The sequence below is a fragment of the Silurus aristotelis genome (genome assembly GCF_946808225.1).
Source record: "Silurus aristotelis genome assembly, chromosome: 13".
Lineage (NCBI taxonomy): Eukaryota > Metazoa > Chordata > Actinopteri > Siluriformes > Siluridae > Silurus > Silurus aristotelis.
Window position 1 is genome coordinate 5,536,627 of NC_139586.1, and position 20,691 is coordinate 5,557,317.

The 20,691-nt window shown below is 36.0% G+C and overlaps 2 protein-coding genes across 5 annotated transcripts in view; one reads left to right on the forward strand and one right to left on the reverse strand.

Moving 5' to 3' along the window:
- The window catches only part of elp4 (elongator acetyltransferase complex subunit 4), a gene marked incomplete at its 5' end in the record, with an annotated part of 33,040 nt that extends 28,253 nt beyond the window's left edge, over positions 1-4,787 (reverse strand). For all 3 annotated transcript variants that reach the window (XM_083558194.1, XM_083558193.1, XM_083558195.1), the window contains 3 exons: positions 1,143-1,264; positions 4,201-4,236; positions 4,616-4,787. In XM_083558194.1, the coding sequence (XP_083414320.1) occupies positions 1,143-1,264; positions 4,201-4,236; positions 4,616-4,787 (330 nt within the window). The remainder of the gene's footprint in view (positions 1-1,142; positions 1,265-4,200; positions 4,237-4,615) is intronic.
- On the forward strand, positions 4,748-12,953 carry immp1l (inner mitochondrial membrane peptidase subunit 1). Of its 2 annotated transcripts, none has more exons than XM_083558220.1 (6): positions 4,748-4,885; positions 6,232-6,368; positions 8,504-8,592; positions 8,723-8,849; positions 9,740-9,850; positions 12,817-12,953. In XM_083558220.1, exons 2-6 carry the CDS (start codon positions 6,264-6,266, stop codon positions 12,886-12,888), a joined length of 504 nt encoding a protein of 167 aa, XP_083414346.1. In that variant the 5' UTR covers positions 4,748-4,885; positions 6,232-6,263; the 3' UTR covers positions 12,889-12,953. The 2 variants fall into 2 exon arrangements, with proteins under 2 accessions (XP_083414346.1, XP_083414347.1); XM_083558221.1 differs by having other exon boundaries at positions 4,856-4,880.
- The last annotated feature ends 7,738 nt before the right edge of the window (positions 12,954-20,691 follow it).

A 20,691-nucleotide genomic window follows, 5' to 3' on the forward strand; every position in this document is an offset into this window, starting at 1 on the left:
TGCCACTCTAAAAGGCTCTTTTTATACCCAATCATGTTTCGCCAAATTGACCTAATAAGTTGCAAATTGGTCCTCCGCCTTATTGCTACCTGTCCCAACTTTTATGGAATGTGTAGCTCTCATGAAATCCAAAATGAGCCAATATTTGGCATGCCATTTCAAAATGTCTCACTTTCGACATTTGATATGTTATCTATATTCTATTGTGAATAAAATATAAGTTTATGAGATTTGTAAATTATTGCCTTCCTTTTTTATTCACAATTTGTACAGTGACCCAACTTTTTTGGAATCGGGTTTGTAAAATGAAATTGAAACTTACCTGCAAGAACTCTTTCGCCAGATCTGGGTGTCGGTTTTTAAGATGTTTTGCAATTTGTTTGCAAATTGGTTGCAAATTGACATTGTTTGCAAATTGGTTTTTGATGATCTATGATGTTTCCCTTGTCATCAGCCACAAATCCAAAATATTTTATAAAGAGGACGCAAAATGTGCACCTTTTCGAAAGCGCATCAAGAACCTGGTTGACATAGTATTCTGTACCACCGGTATTTAAGAAAATATGGTGCTATAATGTTAACATTGTTTAGTACTGACTTAGCACCTAAATACTGGGTCTTTTGACAACACTAGTAGGCACTAATGCACCCTCTTACCATCAGAGATGCAGGCTTTTAAACTGATCACTGATTATAAGCTAAATGGTCCCTATCCTTACTAGTCCAGATGATGCAGCATATATAGTTTCCTTGTGCACATAGATTTCTCTAGATTATCAAACTTTTGATGATGTCATGTAGATAATGCGATATTTAAAGTATGCAATTTAATGTTGAGGGACATTACATTGAAATTGTTCAACAATTTGTAGACACAAGTTTTGAGATTGGCAAAACCATCTTTTCTTTTGAGATACCCAATCATATTACTGACCTGCTGCCAATTAGCCTAATTTATTGCAAAATGTCACTTCAGTCGTTTGTTTTAAGTAACACTTGTACACAGAGTCCCAACTTTTTTGGGATTTTTATGGGGTTTGGGGTTGTAAATCATAATACATCTTACATCTATTTGTTTTATCTTTTAAGCTATAAAATGTTTTTGTTTTTTTAACTCCGATAGCATATACAGAACATAATACCTTTATGATTTCTTTAGGGTGATCTTGAGCAGAAGCAATGAATAGTTCATGTCCACTCATTACGCCTTCTGCCAAGAAATATTGCAACAATGCACGAGAATAGCTGTCAAACTCATCCTCCCCTGCAGAAAACACACATGAAACAAGCACAAACACAGATGAACACAAACACACACACTAATGACTAACTGTTAAATGAATAAAAAAGAATAGGATAAACTTATTTATTGCAATCAGACTAGTATAGTTATGAAGTATAATAGTTAGTATTGTATGTATTTTTAAGTAAAGATAAAGACAGAGCTAAAAAAAAAAACATGGAAATACAGTCACCATGTTTGTTTGTTCACTCTACAATTTGTCAAATTCTTAAGTGAGCATTTTGATTAATTTGATCCTTGTAAGATTTACTGTCTGGGTGTGGATGTGTGTCTCCATGGTATTAATGTGTGGATGTGAGATTTTACTGACGTCTGTGTAGCCCTCAATTTTTAAAAGGCTGCTACTCCCATCTCTTTAATCATCTCCAGGATAATTATGGAAATTCAAACCACTATAAAGGCACTGAAAAAGCAAGAAAATAAAGAGGACCTATGGGACTCTTTGAAAGACCCATGAACTCTGTCAACACCTTACCTATTTTTGAGCCCTTTCAGTATGTTGTTTGTATGTTATTATTTATATGTTATTTACTTATGCAAGTTATTTAATTATTTTGTTTAGTTATTTTAGAAACTGCTGTGGAGTCACAAATGATTTGTTCAAATCTTTTGTCTGCTTCTTTCTTTATTATTATTTGGTTTAAGCTCACTGCTGCTTTTGATACTATTAGTAAATTTGATCTCTATAGACTGCTTTTTTGTCAGATGATTAGAGGTTGCATCCTATCTTACGGCAAGCAATTTGTTCATAAATGGTTGTGACAGTTCTAAAAATTCATCCTGTTTGCACTGGTGTCCCACAAGGTTCACTTTAGGTCCCTTTAGTTATTAGCATCTTTATTTTCCCCCCTGGTCAGCAAATACAGTAATCCCCCATTTATCGTGGTGGTTACGTTCCAAAACCGCCCACAATAAACAAAAAACAGCATAAACGGAAGCCACCCCAAAAATGCTTTTTTTGTAAATCATCCTCCCACACACTTTAAACACACAGAAAACATTTGCAGGAATACAGTAATTATATTTGAATTAATAAACTTAATTATTTCAACAAAAAACTTCCGTATAAGTATTTTGGTCTATTATGCTATCCGTGAGAGACCGGGAAAATCAGCGAAACCGTGGTAAAGCAGGGGATTACAGTACATAATTTTTGAAAATCAGGTAAAAGCAGGCAAAATCTTGGTTTAGATTAATTTTTTATGCAGACTCAATGGTTGAAAAACTGATTCCTATTTATTTTTTCTACTGCATTGATTACTGTAATGCACATCTTGTTGGGGTATATACAGAACTGTAAAAAGTCAGGTGGTAAGGCAGGTGTAAAGAAGGCAGGTGTAAAGAAATGTAAAGTAAGAATGCTTTTTAAAAAACAGATTACATTGTTTATTTGTATCAATTTACAAAATGCAAAGTGAGCAAACAGAAGAAAATCTAAATCAAATCCATATTTGGTGTAACTACCCTTTCATGTGCACACTTAGCACAAAGGCAGAGATTGTGTACGATCAGAGTCAGAGGTGCATCATTACCGATTTCAACAAGCAAGTGCTAAAGGTCATCAATTTCATATGTAGGTTGAAACATAGTCATTGGCTGAAACAGAAACAGCTGTGTAGGAGGTGTAATACTGGGTGATGAACAGCCAAACACTGTTACTAAAGTGAGCATGTGCAAAACAGTTTCATGTCACAGGTCATGCACCATGGCAAGACTGAGCACAGCAATAAGTCACAAGGTCTGCAAGGTCTCTCCCAGACTCCCAGAAAGATTTCAAAGTAAAGTGGGTTTCAAGGTGTGCTGTTCAAGGTGTGCTGTTCAAGCACAAAAAATAACAATGTTAAGGACCTTAGACACAGTGATTGGCCAAGAAAGCTTATTTTAACAAAAACTTTAACAAAATTTTAAATATTTGACTGTAGCAGGTGGCAAGTTGTTTGCCAAAAATCTGAAGAGCAGTACGAGTGTCTGCAGGCAACAGTAAAGCATGGTGGTTCTTTGCAAGTTTGCAGCTGCATTTCTGCAAATAGAGTTGGAGATTTGGTCAGGATTATTGGTTTCCCTAATGCTGAAATATATCAAGCAGATATCTATCATGCAATACAATCAGAAAGAAGTCTGATTGCCCCAAATTTATTTTACAGCAAGACAACAACCCCAAATATACAGTACAGTCAATGTCATTACGAACCACCATTAAGAACTACCATCATTAAGAATATTGATGGTTTGGATTCCACAGGGCTTGGATCTTAACATTAAGTCTGTCTTGGATTACATTAAGAGACAAAAGGATTTTAGGCAGCCTACATCCACAGAAGATTTGTGATTAGTTCTCCAAGGTGTTTGGATGTCCAACCTCTGCATTTTATTTATGTAGAACCTGGGTTCAGGAGGAACATTGTTTCATTTTACTGTGTACTGCATCAGCTATATATGGTTGAAATGACAATAAAAGCTTCTTGACTTGACTTGACTTGACCTGCTGAGGTCCCTCATAAACTGTGAGCAAGTGAAGAAGAATTGATGCTGATTTGCAGGTAAAGGGTGATCACACTAAATACTGATTTAGTTTGGATTTCTATTAGGTTAATTTACTTTTTATTTTGTTACCTGATAAACATATTTATTAACATTTCTATTTTTAAAAGCATTTTACATTTTTTTACACCTGCCTAAAGTTTACAAAGTTCTTTACATCCAACAATAATTTATAAGATTTAGCTAGAAACCTAATTAGGATAGAGATTATTCCTATGACAAGCTACTGAGAACTTTTTTTATTTGATAAACAATATAAAGCACTTTATGTGGCTTCGGATAAAGGTGTCTGCCAAATACTGTAAATGTAAAAAAAAAAAAAAAAAAAAAAGAAATGTCCACATGTTTATTCTTACCAATAAGCAGCAGACTTCCCACTGCCAGTCCTCCTCCTAATGAACAGGAACATGTACTGTTTAAAAATTTTTAAATGTAATGATTATAGCCTATGCCTTCATTCTGCAGCCATGCCTTTACTATTTCATGGAGCAGTGTACTTTAAAATCATAGCATTCTATAACATACTATCATAACATATTATTTACTATTTCACAAAAGCAGTATACTTTAAAAATCAAAACATCAACTGTAATTTATTTGCACTAACTGTGTATGGACGCTATTTTTTGTGTATTTCACGTTGCATTATAGTCAATAGCAGCAGCTTTCAGCTCACAACAGGGTTTTACTCTGTTAAACAACACCAGCAGTTTATTTAAATAGGAGTTTTACTGTCCCTGCGCTGAATAGTTCAGGTAAAGGCAAACTCACCGAGAGCACAATCCAGTGACGGTACACCGGAAGAAATGATAAGCTGCCCAGTGTGAACAGACGGTTTAGTTCCAGGAATTTGAATCAGTTTACTGCGGGTTTTTTTCTGAAAGCTGGTGACGTTTCCCGATAAACGGGTCCCTTTAGCTGCGCTCTGCATGGGCACTGCCATGCTGGATAGAGGAAAACAAATGACACTCCTTTCACATTTGCGAGTTCAAAGTTCATAGTAAACGGAAGTGAATAAAAGGTTCCGTCTGTAACTGTAAGGTAAGTTTATTATTTGAGCACTGCTTCTAATTCGTGTTTTAATAGATGCGAACAACAGTAACGTTTTACATGTAAATAAATAAACACAAAATTGTTTAAGTACTCGGCTTGTTTGTGGAAAAAGGAGATATTCGCGATGTGTTTTCATGGAGCTCATATCTCTTTGGCTTAAAAAAATAAACAACAGGGTTATATTTTAAGTTTATGACTGGTTGTATTGAAATAAGCTGAAATATTACATGTTACATGTTTAAAATAAACTCTTGATTCTAAAAAAAAAAATAATTAAATACCAAGAAAAGAAAAGAACACATTAGCATTGTTCTCAGTCCGGTGTCCCATGTTTCCGGTTTATATAGTGATTACTGGCGGATTTTTTTTTTTTTTTTTTTTTGAAGATGGTCCTCTCTTATCCTCTGCTTTTGTCCGAATTTTATATCCAAAATGAATCTGAAATGACAAAAACGAGTAAAATACATATGCTTATTGGGAGCAATATTTATTGTCAAATAAATTATTAGTTTTCTTGTTTGTGTATATTTTGTAAATAATAAAATCTAATGTTAGATACATGGTTGGTAAAGTGAGATTTATTTCTAATTTGGTGTATAGGGATCCATCTTTAATAACACGTGCAGTTTAATGTAATACAGTAATTTAAACTTACTGTATGGTTGTATGGTCCTGTCAAATGCAATATGTTTTATAAATTATTAATTACAACACTGTAATAATATATATATATATATATATATATATATATATATATATATATATATATATATATATATATATAATTTTAATTATAAACCAAGGCAGCTACATTCCATAACAATTTACTGATGACTGTTTGACCCTATCTAGTGCATGAATCAATCTTTTTAAGTTTACCCAGGCTCTCCTTTTAAACAAAATTCTCTGCTTTCCCTGATAGAACAAGCATAAAAGCATAACTTTTCCATTCAGATAGTTGGCTTACTGTGTGAGTATGTGTGTAATGTAAGACTGTGTGTACTGTATGTCTGTATAATGGGAGACTTGTGACTGGTTATCAATGTAAAGGCTAGGCTTTTTTTTTGCCACACTGAAGTTTTCATATTTACGAGTGCAGTGTTTTAAAGCACTCCTCTGCATGTCTCGCTGTGTTTTTTTATTTATTTATTTTTTATCTTGGAACTTATGCACAGTTGTTTAATCCTAAACATTCACTTCTTCTGGCTCCACCCTCTATTCACACCTGACAACACCCCCATTATCACAGTGAGACTGTGTGTAAAGCAAAACTGCGTGTTATGTGAGATTGTGTAATGTTATACTGTGCACTACAATAACAGTTGCTTTTACAGGTTATGATACAGGTGTTTTGTGGAAGTGCTTGATGTCACAGCGTTTGTTTAGCAAGGTGTTGGGTTTTTTTGGCTATGCTGTTCAGTATGGCTGCATCGCTCACTGCACATTCGAGTACATTGGAGAGTTTGTCATGGTAAGTTAATTACATCTTGTTTTATTAACTTATAATACACATAATGTTAAACATAGTCATCAGCTTAACTCATACAGGTCATCTAACCAAGATATAAATTAAGTTCCATTAAAAGATTTTTGCTGTCTAACAAACATACTGTATGTCTCATGCCAAGCTGGAAATTTCATAGTTGGTCAACCTCTAATTAATTTATAGCCTTTTAAGACCAGAACTAACCATAGGATCCCCCCCAGGCTGTTATTCTGTATGTCAAAATGAAAATATTCACCTCACTATTGGGTGAATGTGGCTGTATTATACTTTGCATGCATAAAATGCTCTTATGCCTTGGAACGCACACTTGTTCCTGCTGTCGGGTGATATGTACTCTGCGCCATTTAGCAAGCGGCTGCGTTATCTTACCATCACACTAACCTGTAACTTTAGCAGCCCAAATAATCAATAACGGCATTTATTGACAATGAATTTCATTATTATTCATTATATTACTTGTTGCAGCCCTAGTCCGAAGAAAAATAAACTGTAAATTCAAAGAATAAGTAATGTGTGTTTAATAACAATACAGTATTGATGAATATCAAAAGATAACGTGCATCGCTGGATGAATTGTGTGTAGGTATAATATCTTAAGTAAAAATACAATAAATAGTACAAACACAAAATTTTATGGATAGAATAAAAAATGTGGCAAACTTTTTTAAAGCCATATTTAAACAGAAATGACACACACTTGAGGACTCTCGCACAGCAGCTAGTTAGCAGATGTAGCCTACAGAGCCTACACTGTACTTGCTCTATCCATAGTAAAGATGTGTATGTGTGCTGCAAATGGCTTCTGTGTGCATGGATGAAGCTAATGAATTCTGAAATGGCTAGCCTGTTAAAAAAAAAAAAAAAAGATTTACATTATAGTGTATACCTCAATAGAAGTAATCTAAAACTGATCATTGTCCGCTGTTTTTGAGGTAAATTAGGACAAATTCAGACTGACAGCAGATTCAAATATTTCCATATATATATTTCATAATTCATATGGTCCTGGCAACTGCAGGTTTAATTTCACTAAAGTTAGGGGGGGAAGAAATGAAAAGCTCAGATTTTAACTATGTTTCCTACGTAAAAAGTATTATATTCGGTACACTTGTGTGCCATACGAAAAGCCCTGTACCGAAATAGTTCAGTATGATGACATGTACCATTAAACCCCTATTCATTATATTGCACCTTTTACAATAACTTTTGCACTAATTTCAAAACTGTATTGTCATTTTTTACAACTCTAGACATAAAACTTACAACTGTAATTTCAGTTACATATAAACCTAAGATCATATGCATTTCACACATTACATCTGAGATGGCATTTACGTACTCATTTTATTACCCACAACTAACTAGAAACTGATCCATTACTCTTAATGTGTTAATGTTTAGATCCTGAAAATATGTATGAACCAATTATGTTATATATGGATGTAATATTTCAGCAGCATTCCTTTTCTATATAGATAACCATTTGTTAAGCTTCTTCCAGTAATCATTAAAAGGAATACTGCTAAATGCTTGATTGTACAACCCCAATTCCTAAAAAAACAAGAATGCAACAAATCCATAAACCCATATATTATTCATAGTAACATAGAAATCATATTAAATGTTTAAACTGAGGAAGTGTACCATTTAAAGGAAAATATAAGGTAATTTAGAATTTGATGGCCGTAACACACAACAGAAAATTGGGACAGGGCCATGTTTACCACTGTGTAGCATCCCTTCTTTTTTCAGCAATTCTGTATACATCTAAAAACTGAGGAGACCAGTTGCTAAGGTTTTGGAAGAGAAATGATGTCCCATTTGTGTCTGACAGGACACAGGATTTAAAGGATTCTAGCTACTTAACAGTCCTTTGTTTTGTTTTTTTCTAATTCTTTATTTCCTTATGCACCAAATGGTTTTTGTTGGCAAAAAGTCTGGTTTCAGCATTCAGATTCTACTAGAGAGCCATGCTTTTTAATTCAGTCTAGCATTGTCTTGCTGAAAGGCATTTCCTGAAAAAGATGTCATCTGTATGGAAGCGTTGTTGCTCTAAATCCTGTGTTAATATTAGTATGTGTGTTCATTTTATTGTACAGTGTTCAGGACCATCTATGGAACCAACCATCACCAATTATGACACTGTTTTTTCAGAACGCCTCAGCAGACACTTATACCGCATAGAGAAGTGAGTGTGGTTTACATCACTAAATGGAGTTTGTTTATGTATCTATACATAGAGTGTATGTGCATGTAAGAGCTAATACTACTAACTAGTGACCCAGAGGTTTCTGTAATTTTTGTGGGGTTTTTTACAGAGGGGATATTGTTATTGCCAAGAGCCCATTTGACCCAAAAATGAACATCTGTAAACGAGTTATTGGACTGGAAGGAGATAAAGTGTGCACCAGTGGACCTTTAGATACATTTAAAACACACACTTTTGTGAGTATAAATTGTGTCTAAGAGTCACTGTGAATTGTGTTCTTGCCTATTTAATAGCTGGGGTTTTGGTTTGCACTTAGCAGAAGCTTATTCATATCAACTTGTGATATGGCTTTTTAATAAAGGTAAATAAATCCACCCTAGAAAGAGTTACATTGTGTGTTTGTGGATTTAGAGATAGCGTATGACAGGGTGCTGAGATAAGAATTGTGGTATTGTATGAAGAAGTCAGGTGTGTCAGAGAAGTATTTGAGGGTAGAGCAGGACATGTACGAGGACAGTGTGACAGCAGTGAAGTGTGCAGTAGGAACTAGAGACTGGTTTAAGGTGGAGGTTGGACTGCATCAAAGATCGACTCTAAGCCCTTTCTTGTTTGCTGTGGTGATGGACAGGTTGATGGAGGAGGTCAGACAGGAGTCTCCATGGAATATAATGAGTAGGGAGCACATTTAGAAGAGCCTGGAGAGAGAAGGGGAATGAAAGTCAGTAGGAGTAAAACAAAATACATGCGTGTGAATGAGAGGGAGAGCAGTGGAGAGGTGCGGTTACAGGAAGAATAGTTGGTGAAGGTGGAGGAGGTCAGGTACCTGGCTTCAACAGTGCAAAGTAATGAGGAGTGTGTTAGAGAAGTGAAGAAAAGAGTGCAGGCAGGGTGGAGTGGGTGGAGAAGAGTGATAGCAGGAGTGATTTGTGATAGAAGAGTATCTGCAAGAGAAAAAGGGAAAGTTTATAGGACTGTGGTGAGACCTGCAATGTTGTATGGTTTAGAGACAGTGGCACTGACTAAAAGATTTTCTTAGTTTTCACTCCTGTGTGTGTGTGTGTGTGTGTGTGTGTGTGTGTGTGTGTGTGTGTGTGTGTGTGTGTGTGTGTGTGTGTGTGTGTGTTAGGTCCCAAGAGGTCACGTGTGGCTGGAAGGTGATAATTTGCAGAACTCCACAGACTCACGGAGTTATGGTCCTGTTCCCTATGCACTAATACAAGGACGAGTATGTTTAAAGGTAAAAACACAAGACTGCAAATTGTACATCACAATATCAAAGTAGATGGCATTTAGTAGTGCTAGCATTTTGCTTTAGCTATAGTATTATAGTATATTATTTTTGATTTCTTGCTAGGGTTTAAGGAAAAATTTTATATTCTGTCCATAAAAATACAATTTAAGTGCCAGATTGTGTCTTAAAGTAAATGCACTTTCTGCACCCTTCACCATTTACTGAAAAATATAAAGGACCGTGATGTATGAATGAGAACCAGTAAAATAAGTCTAATATGACTCTAGTATATTGCCAACATATTGCAATATTAGTAATCATTACATCTCTACAGAGTTGTTTGGAAAAACTGCTAATGGTTTAAAGGATAAGCTAAACAAAGTTTCATCGGCCATACTTATATAAACTGATCCCTCCTTTTTTGTACGCTAAGTACCGTAATTTCCGGACTATAAAGCGCATCCATATATTCAGCCGCACCCACTGAATTGTATAAATATTTTTATTTTTAACATAAATAAGCCACATCTGTCTATAAGCCGTTTACATATGTCTACACTAATGTACTTTACACAGGCTTTAACGAAAGACACATTACACATGGTGTAACGGGTGAAATATGTTGCGCTTCCTTTAGGAGCATAGCGGTATTTTAGGAATAGCATGCCACTGCATATTCGCTATTACTGCGTGTGTTCAAGACAAGGATTATGTCCTTATTATTTTCTGATGCTCAGTTCTAAGTTACTTTGTCTAACCCGTAACGCTGTTGCCAAGAAAAATAAAAAAGCACGAGTTTTGGAAAGCTGTCTGTGCTTATATGATTTCTGTTGCAACTGGAGTTAGCGAGCTCTCCCTTCACCCAGACTCAACGCGTTACAACGGCTTGTATCTAAACAGTAGCTGACCAAGAAAGTCATTGTTCACTGTCTTCCTCCTTCCTTTCACAACTACTTCTCTCGGGAGTTTATCTTTTGGCATCGTCGTGCGTTTAAAAATCACCCGATGGAAGTTTTTTCTCCCGAAGCTGTGCAGCTCAGAACACAGGTGAGGTGCGTTTTTTTTGTTTCCGTTTGGAAATTTCATTGGTCCAATATTATGGGGTTCAGTTTTTTGGCTTGAAGTTTGTGAAACCGGGAAAAACCCAGGAAAAAATTCATAAATAAGCCGCTTCGTTGTTTAAGCCGCGGGGTTCAAAACGTGGGAAAAAAGTAGCAGCTTATGGTCCGAAAAATACGGTAATATAATTAAATATAATTAGTAGTTTAAACTTTTATCTACTGTAATTAATTTTGGTCTCAAATGGCTTTCCATTTTTTTCTGAGCTATTATATGTTAACTGCCATTCAGCCGGGTTTAATAGTTCAGACTGAGGTCTGAAGAGAGTTTTGGTAATAAATTCTAACTACAGATGCACTAGAAGATTATTGGGGTTGAGGTCGGGGCTCTGTGCTGGCCAGTCTTTTTCCACACTAAACTCCTCCACCCATGTTTTTCTCGGGTTAGGGTTAGGGTTCCCAAAACTGTTCCCACAAAGTCAGAATTATAGCAATGTTCAAATTTTCTTGGAATCCTGAAAATGGGGGTCTAATGCTTTTTCATGCATTCTGAGTTGTTTACACTGTTTATGGAGTTTGATTCTCATGGCCAAAGTTTCAAACTGCAATTTGGTTGTATGACAGATAAGTATAAGTTTTGGAAAATTATTTTCGAGTATGGCCCTTCATGATTTCATGAACAGCAGAATAACTTGTGTGGGCACTTCTCGTGAAAGAACATGCGCACACAACAACCAGAGTGAGAGCAATAGCACACCCATTAACGTGCTTCATTTGGTTATAGAAGTTGTTGGCAGTGCTGGACAGGACTTGCTCAAGAAGAATGACTCCAAAGAAGTGTGTTTTAAGATGTGAGGGAAGAAGAACGTTGTACAGTACTTACCATATAGACACATCTTTCTGTAGTTGTTGTAGCTTTTGTTCTTGATGTTCAATTTCAGTCTCTGTATCTGTTTCTGGATCAAATATGTCTGGCTGGATCTGATTGTTAGCCATAGTTAATTTAAGACTATAAAGTATATTTAAGACTTGTTGTTCCTGTTTTATTTATATCGATGCGATCAACTTGCAGATGATCGCTACGCAAAAGTTGTTTATGTTCGTGATTCTTAGGCCCACGGCATGCCTCCAGGAGTTAGGTTGCTTTCGAAGAGAAACATAAAGCTGTTTCTTTCTGATAAAACTTAAGACTCTTCAGAGATATGAAGAATGCAAAATGACTGTATAGGTAATCAAGATGAAAATGAGTTTGGTTAAAAATGTGTGTATGTCGTCCCCTTTAAAATTTCTCTTTACTGGAAGCAAGGTAATTGTTTAAAAACATTCTGTCTCTTGTTTTCCGTCTTACATATGTTGTTCTGTTACAGTCATAGATGTCAAATTCAGACTCACAAATCTTTCTTTAGTCATTATATGTCCAATTATGGTGTGTTTTTGCCCTCTTTATTTATTTGCTTTATTTGTAGCCTTAAGTAAAGGGTTCTTACAGAAAATGTTGCCCATCAGCACTGTATCTGTAAGCTTTCCAGTAACAGTGGTTGTTGACAGTGGTACATCACATCTGTTATTGGGCTGTGCTATAAGCTAAACACTAGTTAAGTGTCTGTTGCAAAGGCCCAACACCCCGGGTTGCCAGTCCTCATGAAGAGTGGTACATTTTGTTCTTTGTGTCCTTGTCAGTCTCAGTACTGGGTTTTCTCTGCAGACAGTAGTACATTTCTTTTAGTGAAATCTTCAACTTATACCTTAATTTCTCAAAAAAACTACAGACTGGCATTTTCTATTGAGAAGTTGGTATGTTTTGTATATCCTAACATTAAAATATTTGTAATTTTCATTTCTAACATAATAAAACACATGCCTGGCATACTGGACTTCCTGTTCAGCACTACTCTTATGTGTGTTTTCTTGCAGCTATGGCCTCCACACAGTGTTGGCGTGTTAAACAAGAGTCCCAACGCCGGGCGCATTTTACGCACTAAATAACAGTAACCACAATCATCTCTCCTTCATAGTTTTTGAAAAATAAACTTGTATTCAGCAATGCGAAAGTGTCTCTTCATTTTATTGACCGTAATAAATTATGACTTCATCTTGGATGCCATGCTGTGCATGTTATGTGTCTGTTATGTGTCTGTTAAAGGTGGAGCAGAAATAGTTTATTGACCAAGTTTTATCACATAATGTATGAAGTTTACCCTAAGATCATTAAATCCTAATTAAATGCAAAACTATTATACAAAAATGTACTAGAGTAAAAATAAAAAGACATTTAAATAAAACATTTTTATTGTTTTTTTATTTTTATTTTTTTATAATAAATTCTAATAATATGTTTTCCTTTTTTATTTACAGCATTTGTTAGACATCCTTATCCAGAGCGACTTACAACTTTATCATTCATACAGCTAAGCAGTAATTCAAGGTTAAGGGCAGTGCTCAAAGGCCTAGCAGTAGTATCTAAACAGTATTGAGAACTCACAACCTTCTGATCAAAAGTCTAACACCTTAACAATTGAGCTACCACTTTCCCAGAGTCAGTTTTTATAGTGGTTTAATTGACAATTAATTGGTGACATTGGTCCTTTGATTGTTTCTTTTAATAGGAAAGAATATCAAAAACGAATTGTCTTATTGTAAATTTGCATTAGGTGTGTTGTGTTTTTGTGTGTGTGTGTGTGTGTGTGTGAGAGAGAGAGAGAGAGAGAGAGAAAGAAAGAAAGAAAGAAAGAAAGAAAGAAAGAAAGAAAGAAAGAAAGAAAGAAAGAAAGAAAGAAAGAAAGAAAGAAATAGTCTGTCTTATAGCTGTCTTTATAGACAGGCTGTTCACAACCTATATAGAACCAGTATTTTCTGTAAATGCCTAAATAGACATGAAAAACCTAATGTGAAACTATAAGCATTAAGCTCGGCAGTCAGCAAAACACTGATGAGAATCAGTGGTATCATGACAATACTGACTTTTATATACCATATCAGGCATAACATTATGACCGCCTGCCAAATATTGTGTTGGTCCCACTTTGCTGCAAATACAGTCCTGACCTGTCAAGAATTATAAGCATTAACTTCTTCAGCAATTTGAGCTACAGGAGCTCCTCTGTTGGATCAGTTTTGGAGATGTTCTGACTGAGTCGTCTTGACGTCACAATTTGGTCCTTGTCAAACTCGCTCAAATCCTTACGTTTGCCCATTTTTCCTGCTTCTAATAGATCAACTTTGAGGAGAAATGTGTTCACTTGCTGCATAATAATATCCCACCCACTAACAGGTGCCATGATGAGATAATCAGTGTTATTCACTTCACCAGTCATAACGTTATAATTTCATAATTTTATGCCTGTTCTATGTATATACAGCAAAAGGTGAATACAAACATAGAGGGGATTAAAGGCACAACCACTTCTAGTTAAATCAGTAAAAACAATCTCTACTTATTGCAGAAATGACTATAATAACAGAACAAAGATTATTGAAGCATCGCCACCCAAGTACTTTTGAAACATTTCCATTAAATACCACTCTACCACTCCAACTTAAGCTAATATATTTTATAAAAAGCAAAAATTAAAAAGACAAAAAAAAAACTCTGAATTTAGATACTTATGTGTACTTTTTCTTTATAAAATCTTCATTTGTATTCTCACCATGAACTAAATATAAACAAATATATATTAAGAGAGCAGAACATCTAAAAAAAATGTAATGCTTGTATGATGCAAATCTTTTTCACATAATAATAGTCAAGTCAAGTCAAGTTTATTTGTAAAGCGCTTTTCACAACAGACATTGTCTCAAAGCAGCTTTACAGAAAACAACAGTGAAGGTGAATGGTGTGCGTTTGTCCCTGATGGCGACAGTGGCAAGGAAAAACTCCCTTGGATGATATGAGGAAGAAACCTTGAGAGGAACCAGACTCAAAGGGGAACCCATCCTCATATGGGTGACATCAAGAGTTTGGTCATAAATCTTTCAACAATACAGAACAATTTGTGATCATCATAGATCCAGCATCAGCTTCTCCATGCCAGGGCCTTTAAACACTCGGCATCTACTTCTCCATGATCATCCATAGGTCCATAATCTTCACGAGGTGGGACGTGACTGGAGCTGGCCAAACCTTAGGATGCCTCGGGATGGGGAGAGAAAGAGAAGCAGTGGAGAGGAATTAGCGTAGCTGCTGTTCATGATATTAACAGCCCAAGTTGATAATGTGTATGTAATCATATATTCTGGAGCACAAGGTTGTGATGTGATGTGTGTTATGTGTAGGCTTTGCTAAAAAGATATGTTTTTAATCTACACTTAAACTGGGAGAGTGTGTCTGAACCCCGAACACTGTCAGGAAGACTATTCCAGAGTTTAGGAGCTAAATGTGAAAATGCTCTACCGCCTTTAGTGGACTTTGCTATTCTAGGAACTACTAGAAGCCCAGAGTTTTGAGATCTCAGGGAGCGTGACGGATTGTAGCGTGTTAAAAGACTGGATAGATACATGGGAGCCAAACCATTTAGTGCTTTATAAGTGAGTAGCAGTAGTTTGTAGTCTATTCGAAACTTAATAGGAAGCCAATGTAGGGACGATAAGATTGGGGTTATATGATCGTGTTTTCTTGACCTAGTAAGAACTCTTGCTGCCGCATTCTGAACTAACTGAAGCTTGTTTATTAATGATGCAGGACATCCACCTAGTAATGCATTACAGTAGTCTATTCTAGAGGTCATAAACGCATGGACGAGCTTCTCTGCATCAGATATAGATAACATATTTCTTAGCTTAGAAATATTTCTAAGGTGAAAGAAGGCTGTTTTTGTAACTTGAGTGATGTGATTTTTAAAAGATAAGTTGCTGTCTAAAATAACTCCCAGGTCTTTTACCGTTGAACTAGTAGTTACAGAACAACCGTCTAAATGCAGGTTGAGATGCTGGAGCTTCTGTGTACTATTTTTGGGCCGATGAGCAAAATCTCCGTTTTATCAGAATTTAATAGCAGAAAGTTATGGGTCATCCAATCTCTTATTTCTTCAACACACTCAGTTATGCGAGCTAATTGAGCTGTATCGCCTGGTTTGGATGAAATATATAGCTGGGTATCATCAGCATAACAATGGAAGCTAATTCCATGCCTTCTAATAATATTTCCTAATGGAAGCATGTATATTGTGAAAAGCAGGGGTCCTAGAACTGACCCTTGTGGCACGCCATAATTTACTAGCATTATCCTGGATAGCTCTCCATTTAAATCTACGAAATGGTAACGATTGGACAGGTAGGATTTAAACCAGCTTAATGCCTGTCCCTGAATACCGATGTAATTCTGTAAGCGATCGAGGAGAAGATCATGATCTATAGTGTCGAACGCAGCACTAAGATCTAGTAAAACTAATAGGGAGATGTAGCCTTGGTCTGAAGCTAAAAACAGGTCATTAGTGATTTTAACTAGAGCAGTTTCTGTGCTATGATGGGGCCTAAAACCTGACTGAAACTCTTCAAAGATATTGTTCTCCTGCAAGTGGTTACATAACTGGGCAGCGACAATCTTTTCTAAAATCTTAGACATAAATGGGAGATTTGAAATTGGTCTGTAATTCGATAGCGTGTTTGGATCCAGATTAGGTTTTTTAATGAGGGGCTTAATAACTGCTAACTTGAGGGATTTAGGGACGTGACCTAACGATAGTGAGGAGTTAATAATATTGAGAAGAGGCTCACCAGCTGTATATAACACTTCCTTCAGTAGTTTAGTGGGAATTGGATCTAACTGACATGTTGTTGATTTAGCTTTCATAATAGCATCATACAGCTCTTCCTGTCGTATAGATGTAAAACAGTGTAGTTGTGGGGTTGTAAGTACGATTGTGTCGGGAGATGCTGTCAGAGGTTGAACTGCCACAATTGTTTTTCTAATGTTATTTTTTTTTTCAGTGAAGAAATTCATAAAGTCTTCACTACTAAACTGTGATGGAACACATTTTTCAGATCCCTGATTTGTCGTTAATTTAGCGACTGTACTGAAAAGGAACCTGGGATTGTTTTTGTTATTTTCTATGAGTTTGCTCAGGTGTTTAGCTCTAGCAGCTTTTAGCGCCTGTCTGTAGCTAAGCATACTGTCTTTATACGCAATTCTAAATACCTCCAATTTAGTTTTCCTCCATTTTCTCTCCAGATTACGTGTTGTTCTCTTTAGGGCATGCGTATGACTATTATACCAAGGTGCAGGTGCTTGTTCTCGAACCTTTTTTAACCGGATGGGGGCAACAGTGTCTAAAGTGCTAGTGAGGATAAGGTCTATGTTGTTCGCCATCTCATCAAGATGATCAGCAGTTATGGGTTTAATGTGAAACTGAGATAAATCAGGCAGGTTATTTATGAATCTGTCCTTAGTGGTTGGAACAATAGTCCTACCAAGTCGATACCGTGGTGAAACACGGTTAATCTGCTCTACCGGTAGTGTGTACAGTATGAGGTAATGGTCTGTGATGTCATCATTCTGAGGTAAAATATCTATATCAGTGACGTCTGCTCCGTGGGATATTATTAAGTCTAGTGTGTGGTTAAAACGGTGGGTTGGTCTGGTGACGTTTTGTTTAACTCCAAAAGAGTTTAGTAAATCGACAAATGATAATCCTAGAGCATCGTTTACATCATCTACATGAATATTAAAATCTCCTACAAGCAGCACTTTATCAAAACTGATCAAGAGGCCTGAGAGAAAACAAGCAAACTCTTGAAGGAAATCAGCGTAGGGTCCTGGGGGTCTGTACACGGTGACCAGAGCGAGTCTTCTATGCATGTCTGAAAGTGCAATTTTAAGAACGAGCACTTCAAATGATTTAAAGCTGAATCCTAATCTCTGACTTACATTAAGAGAAGCACTATAAATGGTTCCTACCCCCCCCCCCCCCCACGACCAGTCTGACGAGGCTCATGCTTATAAACATATCCTGACGGTGTCGACTCGTTTAGACCCATATAATCACCTGGTTTAATCCAGGTCTCAGTGAGACAGAGTGCATCGAGATTATTATCTGTGATCATCTCATTTACAATCAGTGCTTTGGGTGCAAGTGATCTAATGTTTAAAAGACCGAACTTTAGAACTTTGTTGTGTTTGTTTATCTGGCATTTTTCAGTTTTAACTGCAATAAGATTATTTTTGGATCTTGTGTATGTAATTCTTGGTTTTACTACACGAGGAATAGATACGGTTTCTATAAACTGGGCTGTGTGTGAACTTGTAACTATTTGGTCTGTAGTATGCGTGTTCTTATAGTTGAAGATTTCCTGATGTCTTACCAGTCAGATGGTGTGAAGTATCCTAGAGATGTTATCTGATAGCACTGCTGCTCCAACTCTGCTGGGGTGCAGGCCATCAGGGCGGAAGAACCTAGGACGCTCCCAGAAACAGTTCCAGTTATTAGCTTTCATAATAGCTTTCATTCACACCACTGAGAACATCCAGAATGAATCGAATTGGTCTCCGATTACCTGGTCAGAATTATCCAGGAAAGCAGAGCTATAACCTGATCACCAGAAAACCTTATGTGAACCTCATAATTAGCAAGAAACACAGGACCTCTGATCAGACTAAGATTTGTTTACTCAAATCACTTTGTCCAAGAGACACACTCTTACTGTGTTCAGCAAGATGGTTATCTGCATACAATTATATTGTTCAACATCCACACTTATAAAAGGGTGTAAGACATTTTTTTCCTCTAAATTTCTACCCCATGAACTATGTTGGTTAGTATATCACAGTAAGTTGGAAAAAGAAACTGCCATGATTAATTTTTACTACATTTTCAAAACTCCAATTTTCTGCGCTGCTCTTCCTAAATGCTTCAACTTTCTAACAATACCACTTACATTTAATCATGGAATATATAACAAGTTTACAACCTGATGTAAAAAGCATCCTTTCATAGTACTATTCTTGAATTTACAGACCTCTTCAGAATAACTCTTTTTTTCATACATTAAATATGAATCACAATTTTTGTTCCTTTAATTCCCACCCATGAAAAACTCCTTTGTGACAATGAATGTAACTGGTTGGTTAGACCCTTTTAATAAACATGTCTCATAGTGAATGAACAGTGTGTTATTTGGTTTTTAGCTTGACCCAAGAGGTACAAGAAGAATCTTTAAAATAAGCTCATTTGTTTTTAAGGTATGGTATATGCTTTTTTTGTATAAAATAAGTAGTTGGTATAATGTAAAGTCTATATATATTTTTTTATTTTATTGTTATAAAAAAACACATCAGGTGCACACATGTATATCACTTATCTCGGTTTTCTAGTATCAGGACATAATAAAAATCATCTCATCCTTAAAATTAAATAATTACATACATTAAATATTACACTGTGCCATTATTTTTTTTTTTTACAAAATGAAGCCAAATTTTAAAAAGCGTGTAAAAAAAAAAAACCTAAGCAAACTTTCACTTCTAGCATAGGATTTAAGAGGCTAAGTAACAGCCAGGTGCTGCTAATCAAATACACCTGATAACTGATGATCAAGTGTAACCTCCTCTATAAAAGCCAAAGCTGCAGACTTTTGTTGGTCTGGAGCATACAGGTGTGTATTAACATGATGCCAGAAGGAAAGGAAGCACTAATCTTTGTGAAGCAATTGTTGCTGTCCATCAACCTGGCAAAGTCTACACAGCCATTTTCAAACAATTTAGTCCATCATTCTTCAGTGAGAAACATTATTCACATGGAAAGCATTTACAACATTTGCCAGTCTTCACAGGAGTGAACGTAAGCGCAAATTCATCACAAGGTCAGACTGAAATAAGTAAATTAGAAAAAACTGAAAAATTTGGTTTGGTTGGAAGGGTTGCCAGGAGAAAGCTTCTTCTCAATGTCATCTAAACAAACTGCAAGTCTTCTGGAGTAATGTCCATTGGACAGATGAGACCAAAGTGAAGGTGTTTGGACCGCCTTATTACCTGAACAACTTGTACTGCAATTGCTATGAACAGTTTTGCATTCAAGTGTCCATCAGTGAAGAGCTGATACTCAATGATATAAACTAATGAGTGGACAGTTGGGGTCACCCATATAAGGATGTTTCTCTCAAGGTTCCTTCATTATACCATGTCTGGTTTTTTTTTTTTTTTTTTTCTTTCCACAGTCACTGGTTTGTTTATTAGGGATAAAATTATATGGACTAATTAATGATAAAAAAAAAATTATTTTTGTAAACTGCTTTGGGAAGTTGTAGTTGCTTTGAGAAGTAGCGGTTTGGTTTTTAATGCAATTTGTCTAGTCCCTCATTTTTTAAACACAATTTTACACCTCACACATATCCCCAATATTGGAATAATGACGTTACATACAAATGTTTTTTTCTGAACTGTTGATCTGTTTTGTTCTCTCCATCTGCACTTTGCATTATGTTTATTTTTTACTGGAATAAAACTATCTTGTCGCACATCAATGACGCTATCACCTTGCGGACAAGGAGAGGGGCGCCATTTCGGGACAAAGCCTGGAAACTCCATGTGACGTGTGAGAGACCTTCTAAGCTCCTCCCACTTCAGCTAGTTAACCTTTTGTAAAAAAGTAAAAACTTTGTTCTGATTTATAAAAACGAATGTTAACTAGATCTTGCAATTATATGAATTTACAAAAACGTGCAATGTATATGCGTGATGTACAGTTGTACTTTGTAATTGTTTATTTCAACATAAATACGTTTGGTTTTTTTTAGTTCTTTACTGTAGTAAACTCAAACTCGCTCGCTCTAACACCCCCCCCCCCCCCCCCCCGTGTG

Coding starts and splice junctions, on each gene's coding strand:
- immp1l (XM_083558220.1), top strand. CDS start 6,264: ATGTCACAGCGTTTGTTTAGCAAGGTGTTGGGTTTTTTTGGCTATGCT. Junction 8,593..8,722: donor CACTTATACCGCATAGAGAA/GTGAGTGTGGTT, acceptor GGTTTTTTACAG/AGGGGATATTGTTATTGCCA. Junction 9,851..12,816: donor AAGGACGAGTATGTTTAAAG/GTAAAAACACAA, acceptor GTTTTCTTGCAG/CTATGGCCTCCACACAGTGT.